A 14,589-nucleotide genomic window follows, 5' to 3' on the forward strand; every position below is an offset into this window, starting at 1 on the left:
GGAGGGGAGGGAACTTCAATGCCATAGAGTCCAATTGCCAAAGTGGCCATTTTCTCCAGGTGAACTAATCTCTATCGGCTGGAGATGAGTTCTAATAGCAGGAGATCTCCAGTTAGTACCTGAAGGTTGGCAACCCTAGTCCAGAGGCAGTTGGACACACTTGAAACTGCCTTATACTGAATCAGACCATGGGTCAGTATTGTCCACTCAGGCTGGCAGCAGCTCTTTGGGGCCTCAGGCAGAGGCCTTTCCCATCACCTGCTGCCTGGTCCTTTTAACTGTGTTAATAAGGCCTGTCTAGGGTTACCAGCCTGAAGCTGCAACCAGCATAGGGTTGACAGATCCCCCCCTCCAGGCCACAGGCAGGGGGGCGGTAGGGTTGCCAGCTCCAGGTTGGGAAGTTCCTGGAGATTTAGGGGTGGAGCCTGAGGAGGGGAGGGACCTCAGAGGGACACAATGCCATAGAGTCCACCCTCCAAAGCAGCCATTTTCTCAGAGGGAAGAGGAACTCCTTGTAACTACACAGAGTTCCTCAGCACTCCCAGCCTGGCGTGCCCTTATTACAGCGTTAGATTCCTTGCAGAGCATGACGGCTCAATTAAAGCTGCTCCCAGCAGAAGAGGAAGGCCGAGCCATCAACCAGACGGGCTCCGATTGCCTTGACACACATCAACTCGCCGCCAACATTCCTGCTTCCTTCTTGCTCCGCGGGAAGCCGTCAGAAATGCCAGACAAGCTCCGCGAGCAGCGGCCAAGCAGAGGCAGGATTTTGTTAAAGCAGTAGGGGGCCCATAGTAGCTGTTGTACGCTTAGTTAGTAGGTGACGATTTGGTTTGTCTGCTAACTATGGAGCCAGAACAAGCTCTCCTAGGGCACTGCTATCATCCAGCTGTTTGATGGCTTCAGTCACTACAGCAAGGCAGTTTGTTGTCGTTTTTTAAAAACTCTGGGTTTCAGAATCTACCATTTGTTGTGTGTTTGCTTTGTACATTTCAGCTTCTCAGAGTAGGGTTGCCAGCTCTGGGTTGGGAATTACCTGGATATCTTGGGGGTGGAGCTTGAGGAGGGCAGGGTTTGGAGAGGGGAGAGACTTCAATGCCATAGAGTCCAATGGCCAAAGCAGCCATTTTCTCCAGGTGAACTGATCTCTGTCACCTGGAGATCAGTTGTAGTAGCTGCCACCACCTGGAGGTTGCAGCCACTGTGGCATAAATTTAACCCTTATAACCCTTATAATAAATAAGAGTTATAATAAACCCTTATAATAACCCTTATAATTTAACCCTTACAATAAATCAAAACACAGCTTCACAAAATTAAACTTTATTCACAAAGAAGTCTTCATATACAAGTAAGCAAAATTACAAGTGCATCCTCATTCTTTCAAACGATGCAAAAAGTGGCCTCAATATTGTTGTTCATTCACAATAATAATAGATAATAATAGCAGCAGTCCAAACGAATGGGTGGTACAGGTTTCCGGTAGCTTCTCCCTGTTTCAGTTATCTTCTTCTTCAGCCACCCTTTCTTCAGTGCAAACCCGTTATGTTTCTGCCACTCTGCTGTTTATTTTCTCCAGTTGCCCCTTTTCATAATTTAAGCCGATTTCAGCCAGTCAGAGTACATTCAGTACAGACAATATTTCCTAGGCATATCACACCTTCGTATTGATGCCTTTCTCCCACCGACTTTTTACAACACAAAATAGCACACTGCATAGACGTTTCCCTGCTTCATATCGAGTTTCCAACAATGAGACTGGATCTAAGATAGGGTCTCCCACCTCCAGGAGGGGCTTGGAGTCCTACTAGAGTTATAACTGACCTCCAGGCTACAGAGAGAGTTGTGATCTTCCTGCATTGTGTGGGCAGTTGGACTAGAAGACCCCGATGGTCCCCTTTAACTTGTTATTCTATGATTCTAAGATCCAGAAGGATACCAGGTCCACAGTATCAAAAGCTACAGTTGCCAACTCCAGATTGGGAAATTCCTGGAAATTTAGGGGTGGACTTTGGGGAGGGACCTCAGTGGGGTATAATGCCAAAGGATCTATCCTCCAAAGCTGGCATTTTCTCCAGGGGAAGTAATGTCTGCTGCCTGGAGATCAGTTGTAATTCCAGGAAATCTCCAGACCCCACCTGGAGGTTGGCAACCGTATGACAAGGTTACATGTAAGGGATGTGCTGAAATTTTATTGAGGTTGGTTTGGGTTCATTTTGTTCTTGATAATTTTTTTTCTGTATTAGAATTAGAACACGTTACTCGATTCTTTTCTCGGTTATTTGTTTTCAGTGGAAAACGCACGTTGCTCTGTCCAAATGATATTCCTTTGCTGCATCCCTAAGCAACACATCGCCCCAGGAAATACCTTTGGAGGCAATTATGCAATTGTTTAATGTCACCTTTACATCACCGGATAATCGTTCTAGCAAGCGGCGAGCTGGGGCGCCGTTCTGCTCTGTCAAAAGGCAGCCTTAGTTAATCTGTGCTAATTTCAGGCTCTGGGTTGCTTCATTAGGCAACAACTACACAATTCCCCGGTGAGCATACCTGGATAACACTCCCTCGTTTGTGTCCGGGACGGCTCTTACTGGAATCACTGACTGGGGAAAATGGCTGAGCTGTATGGCTTTATTTACCTTTGTGTGTGCATGTGCGTTATCATTGATGGAAGGGCTTTGATTTAAACCAAGTTGATTCAGCATATGGGCAGCAATTACACGAGGCTGAAAATCTCCCAGGGCAGAAGTTTGTACTCTCTCACCTTTGCCTAGGGTTGCCAGGTCCTCCCTTGCCACCGGTGGGAGCTTCGTTGTGGTGGGCCTGGGGGGGGGGGGGGTTACAGAACGCGTTGGGGTTACAGAACTTATTAGAATGTTATTTCCCTTGCACCAACTGTTCTTGGCAGCCCTTTTCTCTGACCCTGTCCCTGCAGCGCTCTTCCCATTTGCCCAGGCCTGGTGTGGAATTCCTTGCCCCCAGCCCAAATCTCCTTCTCTTGAGCAACAGAGAAGTAGGAGGGGAAAAAATGTCCTTCAAGGTTGCTCTAGGAATCTCCCCATGTCTCTTATGGTCTTTATCATAGACATTAGGGGACATTCCTAGAGCTTCACCTGGAAGTGGCATCACATCTTCCCCAAACTCCATCCTCCCCAGGTGCCACCCACAAATCTCCTGGCATTTGCTTAGGCAGTGTTGAGAATCACCAGAAACTCTTTAGTTTTACCACAGAGTTTCCAGCCATTCCTGGAGAGGTGTGATGTCCCTTGCAGGTTTTCCGTGGAAGTGACGTCACATCGTAGGCCCAGTGGCCATTTTTCATTTTCTATTTCTCCTGCCACCGCCCAGAGCAGTGGTGGGTTTCCCTACCCCCAATGGGGGGGGGGACTGGTAATCCTATCTGAAACTGGTAGTTTCAGACCTTGCAGAGTACGTGGATCCAATGTACAGCTGGTCAAGAAAAGCATTCAGCACTCTGTTATTCTGGATGGGAGAATAGGAGATGTATAACAGTCAGCGTGGTGCAGTGGTTAAGAGTGGTGGTTTGTAGCAGTGGAATCTGATCTGGAGAACCTGGTTTGATTCCCCACTCCTCCATGTGAGCTGTGGAGGCTAATCTGGTGAACTGGATTTGTTTCCCCACTCCTACACATGAAGCCGGCTGGGTGACCTTGGGCGAGTCACGCTCTCAGCCTCACCTACCTCATAGGGTGTCTGTTGTGGGAAGGGGAAGGGAAGGTGATTGTAAGCCAGTTTGGTTCTTCCTTAAGTGGTAGAGAAAGTCAGCATTTAAAAACCAACTCTTCTTCTATCCCTGTTTTCATCTCTGCGAAATGGCGAAGAATTTGCAGAAAGAAGCTCACAGCTCTGCAGGGGACATGAATTCTCTCCCCCTTTCTTTAGGTTACAGGTAGAGAATCAGTGGTGATTGTCCAGGGGCATGTGGCCCTAGAAGGGGTGCTTCTCTTTGGTCAGAAGCATTTTTACATCTGCGAGTACTTCACCTTGTCTCACCCGCAAGAGGTTTACTGCACAAGGCACTGCTTATCCAGGTAAGTGATGGACTGTTCTTGAGCAGCTCTTGGTAGGGTTCCAGCTCAGGCCTGCGAAGTTCCTGGAGGTTTGGGACAGTTCCTTAGGAAGATGGTGTTTTGGGGTGGAAAGAATGCTCAGTGTGGGACATGTCGTCACCCTAGGACTTCAGTTTCTCATAGAATCCATGGTATACCACAGTCTGCCCTCTGAAATTGCCTTTTCCTCTAGGGGAACTGATCTCTGTAGTCTGGAAAGAAGGTGTGATTTATTCTATATTTGAAATATAGAATAGAAGGTGTGATTTATTCTATATTTGAAATATAGAATAAAGCCTAAGCCGGATCGCCGATCACCTTTGGCTTCCCCAAGGCTTTTCTCTATGGGAATTTTTTTTAGAGATAGCGTTACCAACTTTTCAGGGTAGCTGCCAGGGACTCACACAATGCTTTTATATGGAGAAAGGGGTGACCCCTTAGGGAGCCATAAAATTGGACACCCTATCCCAAACTTTACCAAACTGGGGTTTATGCAAGGAGGGTTCCTTGCATCTATCCTGAATATTTGGAAACTCTACCTCTAAAAATGTCCCCACAGGAGCTTCACGGTAAAAAACTCCCATAGGCTAAAATAAACCCACATTTTTTCAGGAAAACCTTTAAAAGGCCGGAATACCCATGGATATTAGATTTCCCAAAAAATTGGGTCCAATAAATTGGGTCCAATAAACCTGAGTCCAAAATTTACCTTTTTTGTTTTGTTTTGTTTTTGCAAAGCCCCAAAAAACATCTGAGATGTTATATGTGAGAAGTAAAACAAGTTATAAAGTATATGGCAGGACCGACACCTGTGGGGATTGATCGACATTGCCTTCTGAAATTCCAAATAGGGTTACCAACTCCAGGATGTGACATTCCTGGAGGTTTGGGGGGCAGGCTTGGGGAGGGGAGGAACCTCAGCGGTAATGCCATAGAGTCCACCTTCCAAAGCAGCCATTTTCTCTAGGAGAACTGATGTCTGTAGTCTGGGGATCATTTGTAATTCTGGGAGATCTCCAGCCACCACCTGGAGGTTGGCATCCCTCATTCCAAATCCCTGCTACTGTGATGGATCTACTGGCTGAGTGTGATTTACTGTGTTTGACAACAAATGCAGAGCCCATGAGAAGGTGGAGATCCGCCTGGATTCCTGCCCGGACTAATCGTCCAAGGAAGTTTTTTGCTGTTTTTTTTTTTTTTTAATCTACCATCTTGAGAACATGTCTAATTATTCCAAGCGGAAAAGAAAACATTACCTAATTTAATGTTACATCAATCCCTGCCTGTCTATGTCAGATAGCTCACATTATTCACAATCTGATAACAGGCACCTTTTGGCTGGGCACCAAAGCAAAGAGAAATACAGGCTATGCAATTGGGCTCAGGCCATTTTATGTTAGGGAAAATAAACTTAATACTGAGGTTTCCGGGAGGTAACCCCGTTTTTTGTCTCCCTTATCAGAAGTAAAAGCTAGGGAAGACAAGGGAAGGGGGAAAGGAGAAAGTTTTTGGGGTGGAGAAATTCCTTTGACCTTGGTCAGAGAAGTTTCTGCCGTAAATAAAATAAGTCAAACTGCACTTTTGTCTGCCTATCATAGAATCATAGAGTTGGAAGGGACCATCAGGGTCAATTAGTCCAACCCCCTGCACAATGCAGGAAATTCACAACTACCTCCTCCCCACACACACCCAGTGCCCAGAAGATGGCCAAGATGCCCTCCCTCCCATGAACTGCCCAAGTTCATAGAATCAGCATTGCTGACAGTTGGCCATCTAGCCTCTGCTTAAAAACCTCCAGGGAAGGAGAGCTCACCAGCTCCCGAGGAAGCCTCTTCCACTAAGGAACCGCTCTAACTGTTAGAAAATTCTTCCTAATGTCTAGATGGAAACTCTTCTGATTTAATTTCAACCCGTTGGTTCTGGTTCGACCTTCTGGGGCAACAGAAAACAACTCGACACCATCCTCTCTATGACAGCACTTCAAGTACTTGAAGATAGTTATCATATCCCCTCTCAGTCTTCGCCCGTGTTTCTGCATCAATGCCTTTCTCTGTGGTCCCCTTTCTTGGTTTATTTGGTCAAATACAGACTGTGACTGAGTACATACCCTTTTGTGTTTGTTCAACATCTGGCACATTCCAGGTGTTTATAAATACCGATAACACTCTGACACTTTGCCATTTCTACTTCCTTCCAGGGACTAATACACACCTCGAAAATTATTGATGAAAAGTAGGATTTAGCCTCCCCTAAAATTAAACTTTCCATTTGGATTTTGGAATGACTTTCAGATTTGAATTAGTACCAAATCTCATTTTGTGTGCAGTGCCGTCAAGTCACAGCCGACTTATGGCAACCCAGTAAGGTTTTCAAGGCAAGAGAAGAACAGAGGTGGTTTGCCATTGCCTGCCTCTGCATAGCAACTCTGGACTTCCTTAGTGGTCTCAAATCCAAGTTCTAAGCAAGGCTGACCCTGCTTAGCTTCTGAGATCTGATGATATCAGGCTAGCCTGAGCCATACAGATATGGGGAATCTCATTTTAGCTGTACATAAAGTGATCACAGGTGGAAATGCTCGCCATCTCCAGGTTCCAGTGTTTCTCTAAGGTTCGTTTCTCACGTTGTTCCTCCTAGCATCAGCGATTCGTTCATTTATACCTTATGCTACAAAGACCAAGCCATGGGGCAGCCTGCGTGTTCCTGCTACTCATACGATGACATTAAAGAGATCCACCCAATGCGCTTTCTTCTTCAGGTAGGAATCATCTGGTTGCATAAACCTACTTGTGATGTGGGAAGATTGTCACAATTTGATCCAGAGTCAATGGCAGATGCTGGGGAAGGGCTTTAGGATCGGAAGAAGAGTTGGTTTTTGTACCCCAACTTTTTTTCTATCTTTAAGATGACTCAAAGTGGCTTACAATCACCTTCCCTTCCTTTCCCCACAACAGGCACCTTGTGAAGTAGGTGGGGCTGAGAGATTTTGGAGAGAACTGTGACTGGCTCAAGGTCACCCACCAGGCTTCATGTAGTGAAGTGGGGAATCAAACCCGGCCCCCCAGATTAGAGTCGGCTGCTCATGTGGAAGAGTGGGGAAACAAACCCGGTTTTCCAGATTAGAGTCCGTCGCTAATGTGGAGGAGTGGGGAATCAAACCAGGTTCTCCAGATTAGAGTCTGCCACTCATGTGGAGGAATGGGGAATCAAACTTGGTTTCCCTGGAGAAAATGGTGCTTTGGAAGTTTGACTGTATGGCATTATACCCCACTGAAGTCCCTTCCCTCCACATACCCCACCCTCCACAGTTTCCACCCCTAAAATCTCCAGGTATTTCTCAATCTGGAGCTAGCAACCCTACCACTTGAACAGCAGTGCACAGATCTAAGGGGTCCCTGCTTTGGCCCTCATGATTTCTGACCGTCCCCTCGTAGGGATCATCCACATTTGATACTTAACACCTAATGGGTGGTTGTAGACATGTTGTGCTTTGCCCAGGGTACTGGAGAGAGCTGGCTGGTGATGGTTACTGAATGTTGGGAGTACAGTCTTTGGGCCAAATCCCTTTTGGAGAAGCATTTCTCAGCCCTTTAGAAAGTTCACCATGGTGTCATTGATTTTGTCATCACAGGAGGTGGCCGTGGAAATCTTCTTCCGAAGTGGCTACTCCGTGTTCCTGGCGTTCCACAACAGTGCCCGGAAAAAACCCCTGAAAAGGTACCTTCCATGAGAACACAGACGCCCCCCCTTAAGGGCCAGAGAGCCTAGCCCCAAGTTATTTTCCAGGCCTAGCTAGGGGAGGGGCCGTGGCTCAGTGGCAGAGCACCTGCTTGGCATGCAGAAGGTCCCAGGTTCAATCCCCAGCATCTCCAATTAAAGGGACTAGGCAAGTAGGTGATGTGAAAGACCTCTGCCTGAGACCCTGAGAGCCGCTACCGGTCAGAGTAGACAATACTGACTTTGACAGACCAAGGGTCTGATTCAGTATAAGGCAGCTTCATGTGTTCATGTGTTCACTCTTTCAAACAACAGGGAATGGAGGTAATAATAAAGTTTGTCACTTCACTGATTTGACGTTTGTTTGGGGATTATTACCTCCGTTCCCTGCCCTTTTGTGGCCAGCTTTCTCTTACATGGATATGAGGAAAAAGAAGGCTATAGAACTATCCCAATATTCTGGAAGCGAGAATGTAAGAAGAGCCCTGATGGATCAGCCCAGGGAGGGTCCATCCAATCCAGCATCCCGCCACACACAGGGACCAGCCAGTTCCTCTGGAGGTCCAACGACAGGGCACAGACATCAAGGCCTTCCCCTGATAAGAACATCAGAAGAACCAACCCTGCTGGATCAGACCAGTGGTCCGTCTAGTCCATCATCTTGGATCACCTTGTGGCCCACCAGTTTCCCTAGAGACACAATAACAGGGCAAAGAGGCCTTTCCCTGATGTCACCTTCTAGCTCTGGTATTCATGGGTTGACTGCTTCTGAACATGGAGGTTCCCTTTAGTCACCATGGCTGTGGGCTGGATCTGGGAGTCTGGCGAACCCGTAGAAACTCAAATGTGTAGTTTGGCCCTAAGAGGTAAGGGAGCAGCGACCTGAGAGTTCCACTCGAGAGGGTCCGTTGTGGGAGAGAGGGGAATATGGTCTTTTGTCCTCAGTGTTTTGATTTAAAGCAAAGTTTCTAAAATCCTTCCAGTGCATGATCAGCTTTTAATGGTTTTTGTACTTTCTTCTCTCCCGCGTGAAGGTTTTGGTCAAAGAAGCCCAGTTTGAAATCCAGAGGAATCACAGAAGAGTCCATCAATGTAAGGTAACTGCTGGAAAATATGTGTAGATGATCATGAAAGAGAATTAACTTTGGAAGTATGTTCTCTTTGGAATTCGTGGAGAGGTTTAAATCAGAATTCTGATGCGCCCGGTGCCCACACTTTAGGAACCTTGTCGGGGGTCAGTCCGCTTTGTCAAGTTTACGTGCTGGTAACATTTTCTGGAGCAACTTAACTCTGCAGCACCGACCAGTGGAAACATGCGACTGCTAGACCCAAGGAAACAATTCGTACAAGCAGATATATGGCCTCCTTTGGCTGGGACGCAAGTAACCTCTGTCATAATACTAGAACGTGAGGTCATCTGCTGAAGCCGGAGGGTGAGAGATTCAAAACAGATAAAAGGAAGTATTTTTTCACATGATGCATACCGGTAGTTAAATTGTGGAACTCCCTGCCCCAGGATGTGGCGATGACTGCCAACTTGGAAGGCTTTAAGAGGGGAGTGGGCATGCTCATGGAGGAGAGGGCTATTAATGGCTACTAGTCAAAATGTGTACTAGTCATGATGCATGCCTATTCTCTCCAGGATCAGAGGAGCATGCCTGTTATATGAGGTGCTGTGGGACACAGGCAGGAGAATGCTTCTGCAGTCGTCTTGTTTGTGGGCTTCCTAGAGGCACCTGGTTGGCCCCTGTGTGAACAGATTGCTGGACTTGATGGGCCTTGGTCTGATCCAGCAGGGCTTTGCTTATGTTCATATGTTCTAACTTTTGTCTAGTTGGGTATTAGCTGGGAAAAGGGTGGTGTGTGGTGGAATGAAGTATGGAGAAGTACTTCCAAGCATGTGGCTGCGGCAATGTCACCTCAGGCAGGGGTCCCCTGCCTGTTTGAGCCCGTGGGCGCTTTGGGAATTCTGACCGAGGGGTTGTGGGCACAGCCACAAAATGGCGGCCACAGGAGGCAGAGCCACACAAACACACACAGAGGAAGCCTAAATGTAGGCGACAAAAGACGTAAGTTTTAAAAATGAAAGGAGAGAGAGGTAATGAACCCAACACTGTTGGTCAGCTGCCATGGAAACAATGTTATTTTAATCTGCACAGCCAATCAGAAGCCCCACCCATAGGGTTGCCAACCTCCAGGGGGTGGCTGGAGATCTCCCAATATTACAACTGATCTCCAGGCGATAGAAATCCGTTCCCCTGGAGAAAATGGCTGCTTTGGAAGGTGGACTCTGTGGCATTATACCCTATTGAAGACCCTCCCCTCCCCAAACCCCACCCTCCTCAGGCTCCACCCCCAAAATCTCCACGTATTTCCCAATCCGGAGCTGGCAACCTTACTCAAGATGGATCCACATGGGGACATAGTTTTGTTTGCCAGATTGACAAGAGATGCTCAGAAGAATCGGTTCCTCTTTCAGTGCCGCCAAGAGCCACTTTATTACTTGGGATTGTTTACAAGGACCGGACGCAAAGGCCCTGTGCCCCCCCGGCCCCCCTTTGCTAGGGCCGGGTGGCTTCATCTCCAGTCCGCTTGGTTGTCCTTGGCCAGAGAGTTGGGCGTCATGAGGTTGGAGAAGTTTGGCTTCCGGGCCGGGGCGGGCACCGTGTTCTTCAGCTTGTTCAGCTTCTCCCGCTCTTCTTGACACTTCCTCAGGCAGGGGAAGCAAAGGTCTTTCTCTTCCACCAAGTAGAGGCTCTCCAGACGCTTGATGCTGTCGATGAACTCCTCCTCTTCCGTGGGCCCCGGGAAGGGGTTCCTCTTGGTGTTCAGCTTCTTCAGCTTGGGGAGCTTCTTGATGCTGTTGGGGATGATGGTCAGCAAGTTGTCGAAGACCCCGACTTCCTGGAGCTCTTTGAGAGCCCCCAGGGTGGTGGGGAGGTTGTCGATGTGGTTCAGGCCCAGGTTGAGGTTTCGGAGGATCTTGAGCTGGTTGAGCTCCACCGGCAAGCTGCGGGCCGTCAGCTTATTGTTGCAGAGGTTGAGGAAGACGAGGCTCTGCAGATTGCCGATGGTTTCGGGCAGCTTTTCGATCTGGTTGCTGTGCAGGTCGAGCCAGCGGAGGTTCTGGAACTTCTCAATGGAGTCCGGGATCTTCTTGAGCATGTTTCGGCTGAGGTCCAATTCGTCCACGTCGGCCAGCTTGAGGATGCACCTGGGGAAGGTGGTGATGCCCATTTTGCTCAGGTCCAGGCGCTGCTTCCCATCAAAGGTGATCTTGATGCAGTTCTTCGCCACCTTCAAGGTGACCTTTTTCCCTTTGGGGCCTTTCCCCTTGGCCATGCCGCACGAAAAGAATCCAGCGAAGATGGAACGGGCGAAGAGGAGTCGTTGTCTTAGGAAGGAGTCCCGAGATTGGCTGCTGCTGCTTTTAACGCAGAACCTTAATGACAAACACAACACAAACATAGCTGTTAATGGTCTCTTATACATGGGAGTTTAACCTGAGGATCGTTGCTAGCTGGACCCACACTTTCCTGTTGGGAGTCTATGCACCAGCAGTCTCCAAGCTCAAATCAGGAAGTATTTGAATCCTTGCCCCTTGAAATGCTGCTTTGTAATTGACTGAAGTAAGAGAAAAGTTGTCCCCCCCCGAAACCCAATTGCTGCATAAAAAAGCATTTAAAGAGCATTTTAAAAACAAAAAACGGAGCTATTTGAAAGGAACGGGGTGGGGTGGGGAGAAACCCAAGCTTCATTATTAAAAGCCTTCTGCTGAGAAAAAACTCAGAGGAAGCAGGACACATTTGAATTCCCGCCCCTTGACATGCTTCTTTGTAATTGGCTGTCCGCTTGCTGTGAGAGAAACCAAGCTTCTGTGTCCCGCGCTTTGCCTTATGCATGGGGATTTTACCTGGGCTGAGCTCAGGGGAGAGGGAAGAATCGGGTTAAGAGAGGAATGGCAAGTCTCGAGATTTGTGAGGGCTGGCAGCGAGGGCATCTCTAATGGAGGGAAAACTTATGCATAACTGCAAGGAACAACCGAGACAATCGGGGGGTGAGCGTGAGTGACAGTGTGCCCATGCATACATGACCAATGTCTTTACATGGGATTGTCCTATCCCTGGGCAGGGTTTCCACATTAAAGGACAGGCAAGAACAGTCAGAAATAAACTCCTAGGCCATTTATGCCTGGCTGTTTCCTTGTGGTCACCCTGCCGACCACTTCAGGGCTTTGCTTTGATTATGCATTTTCCAAGTGTCAGAGGTCGCCTCGCTCTCCTCACAAGTTTCCATCCATTTTGCTTGCAATTTCTGGATTCGTGTTTAGCCAGTTTTCTTGGTGATGGTGTTTTGTTTTATCTTGGCAAACTGGTAGCCCTAGCACTGAACAGTTTGCCTGCTTCATAATTTAGATCTGTGCATTAGGGAGTTATAGGAGATTTTTTCCCCAGGTTATGTTCATTCCCCTGCCCTAACTAGAGATTAGGGTTAGCCTTGGTTAGTATGTGGATGGGTGACCACCAAGGAATACCAGGGTTGCTATGCTGACAAAGGCCATGGCAAACCACCTCTGTTAGACTCTTGCCTGGAAAACCCTACTGGGTAGCCATAAGTCAGCTGCGACTTGATGGTACTTTTCACACCCAAATAAGAGATTCAGATGATGCTGCCAGTTATTACTTTAGCATCTAGGAGGTGGAGGTAGGGTTGTGAGGCAGGGTGTGACAAGGGGAAACTGGGTTGGGGGGGATGGTGATACAGGAGTGGCCATTGGCCATAGCATGACATCACTTCTATGCAATACCCAGAAGCAGTATCAGTCGTCTCTAGGAATTGCCAGAAATTCTATAGTTTTCTGTGGTGATTCCTAGAGATGACTGACATCACTTCCAGGTTTTACCCAGAAGTGACATCATGGTGTTGTCCGACTGCCATTTTTTTCTCCTGCTGCAGTTCTAGGCATTGGTAGGAAATGGGAACCTGGGATGGGAAATGCCCCCCCACCCCCGCTACCAGTATGGCAACCCAATGTGGAAGTCCCAAGTCCAATCAAGGCTGAAGAACTAGCCCCCATTCCTCTAAATCCAAAGGCTCGTCCAGGGACCCTTTATCTCTAGGGTTGCCAGCTCTGGGTGACAAAATACCTGGAGATTTCAGAGCTGAAGCCTGAGGAGGGTGGGGTTTGGGGAGAGGGGGGACTTCAATGGGGCATCATGCCATACAGCCCACCATACAAAGCAGCCATTTTCTCCAGGTGAACTGATCTCTGTCACCTGGAGATCAGTTGTAATCCCAGGAGATCTCCAGCCACTACCTGGAGGTTGGCAACCCTATTTATCTCCTTGGTTGATTCAGGGCTGCCTGTTCTTCGAAGTACAACTAATCCCAGGTAGGTTGGCGAGAAGGAAAAGCGCTACTTCCTAGAGATGAGTTTGTGGTGGTGTCGGTGGCTGTTGGGAAGAGAGAGCAGCGGAGCGCGGGTTCCAGTCGGCTGGTCCCCAGCTGATCCGAGAGAGCTCCGGTGTTTAATTGTGAAGAGTGGAATCATGCTTTGATGAATGATTGTTTGGGAAAGGATATAGATTTGTCTGTAACACACTTCTCCATTAGAGAGGTTTCATTACAAGCCCTTCAGGCTTTTTTGGCTACTCATTAATCATGTGCAAGTACACGGAGGAGGGGATCAGACGGGAGATAATGCTTTTCAGCTCATTTCGGTGACGTTCCCCGCCGACAGAAAGCGATGCTGGATGGGAGGTGAGGGACAGTTTAGAGAAAGGAACGGACCTTTAGAATCATAGAGGTGGAAGGGGACCACCAGGTTCTTCTAGACCAGTGATGGCGAACCTTTCAGAGACCGAGTGCCCAAACTGCAACCCAAAACCCACTTATTTATCGCCGAGTGCCAATGCGGCAATTTAACCTGAATACCACCCCCAGAGGGGGCCCAGAGGGAGAGGCTAGGGTTGCCAAGTTCCTCTTTGTCATGAGTGGGAGGTTTTTGGGGTGGCGCCTGAGAAGGGCGGGGTTTGGGGAAGGACTTCAGTGCCATAGAGTCCAATTGCCAAAGTGGCAATTTTTTCCAGGGGAACTGATCTCTATTGGTTGGAGATCACTTGTAATAGCAGGAGATCTCCAGCTAGTACCTGGAGATTGGGAACTAGTTCCTTAGTGTTTTCTCTCTACATATCAAGACAAATGGAAAGGTGTTTGGAGGATGGCTTGTGGCCACTTCAAAGGTGGAAAAGGACTGCACGCCCCTCCGCCCGCACCGACCCAGAGGGCGCCGGAGAAGCCTCTGGAGGGAAAGACGGAAGGAAGGAAAGAAGGAAGAAAGGGAAGGGAGGGGGAAAGGGAAGAAAGGGAGGGAGAGAAAGAAAGAAAGAAAAAGAGAAAGGGAGAAAGAAATGGAGCGAGGGAGAGAAAGAAAAATAGGGAAAGAAAAGGACGGAGGGAGACGGAGAAAGAAAGAGGCCACTCAAGTATGAGAAGTTTTGCCTTGGATTTGCCACTCTCCAGATGCACATTTTCCCCCATCCGGGGCAGGGCAGAGCCGGAATGGCCAGCAGCCTGGAGGAACCACGCGTGCCGGCAGAGAGGGCTACGCGTGCCGGAAGTGGCGCCCGTGCCATAGGTTCGCCAACACGGTTCTAGACCAACCCCCTGCTCAAAGCAGGAAATTCACAACTACCTGCCCCCCACACCCCCAGTGACCTCTACTCCATGCCCAGAAGATGGCCAAATAAAAGAAACACCCTCCTCGATCCCTGGTCGGGTTGCCAGGTCCCTCTTTGGCACCGGT

The 14,589-nt window shown here is 48.4% G+C and overlaps 2 protein-coding genes across 2 annotated transcripts in view; one reads left to right on the forward strand and one right to left on the reverse strand.

The window, feature by feature from the left end:
• Positions 1–14,589, forward strand: part of WDFY4 (WDFY family member 4) — a 165,801-nt gene that overhangs the window by 110,651 nt on the left and 40,561 nt on the right. The window contains exons 41-44 of the mRNA XM_056850543.1: positions 3,904–4,052; positions 6,705–6,825; positions 7,699–7,784; positions 8,819–8,881. Of these exons, the coding sequence (XP_056706521.1) occupies positions 3,904–4,052; positions 6,705–6,825; positions 7,699–7,784; positions 8,819–8,881 (419 nt within the window). The remainder of the gene's footprint in view (positions 1–3,903; positions 4,053–6,704; positions 6,826–7,698; positions 7,785–8,818; positions 8,882–14,589) is intronic.
• On the reverse strand, positions 10,362–11,126 carry LRRC18 (leucine rich repeat containing 18). The gene has a single exon (XM_056849584.1). It carries the CDS (start codon positions 11,124–11,126, stop codon positions 10,362–10,364), a length of 765 nt encoding a protein of 254 aa, XP_056705562.1.

Source organism: Euleptes europaea, chromosome 5, assembly GCF_029931775.1.
Source record: "Euleptes europaea isolate rEulEur1 chromosome 5, rEulEur1.hap1, whole genome shotgun sequence".
Taxonomy (NCBI): Eukaryota; Metazoa; Chordata; class Lepidosauria; order Squamata; family Sphaerodactylidae; genus Euleptes; species Euleptes europaea.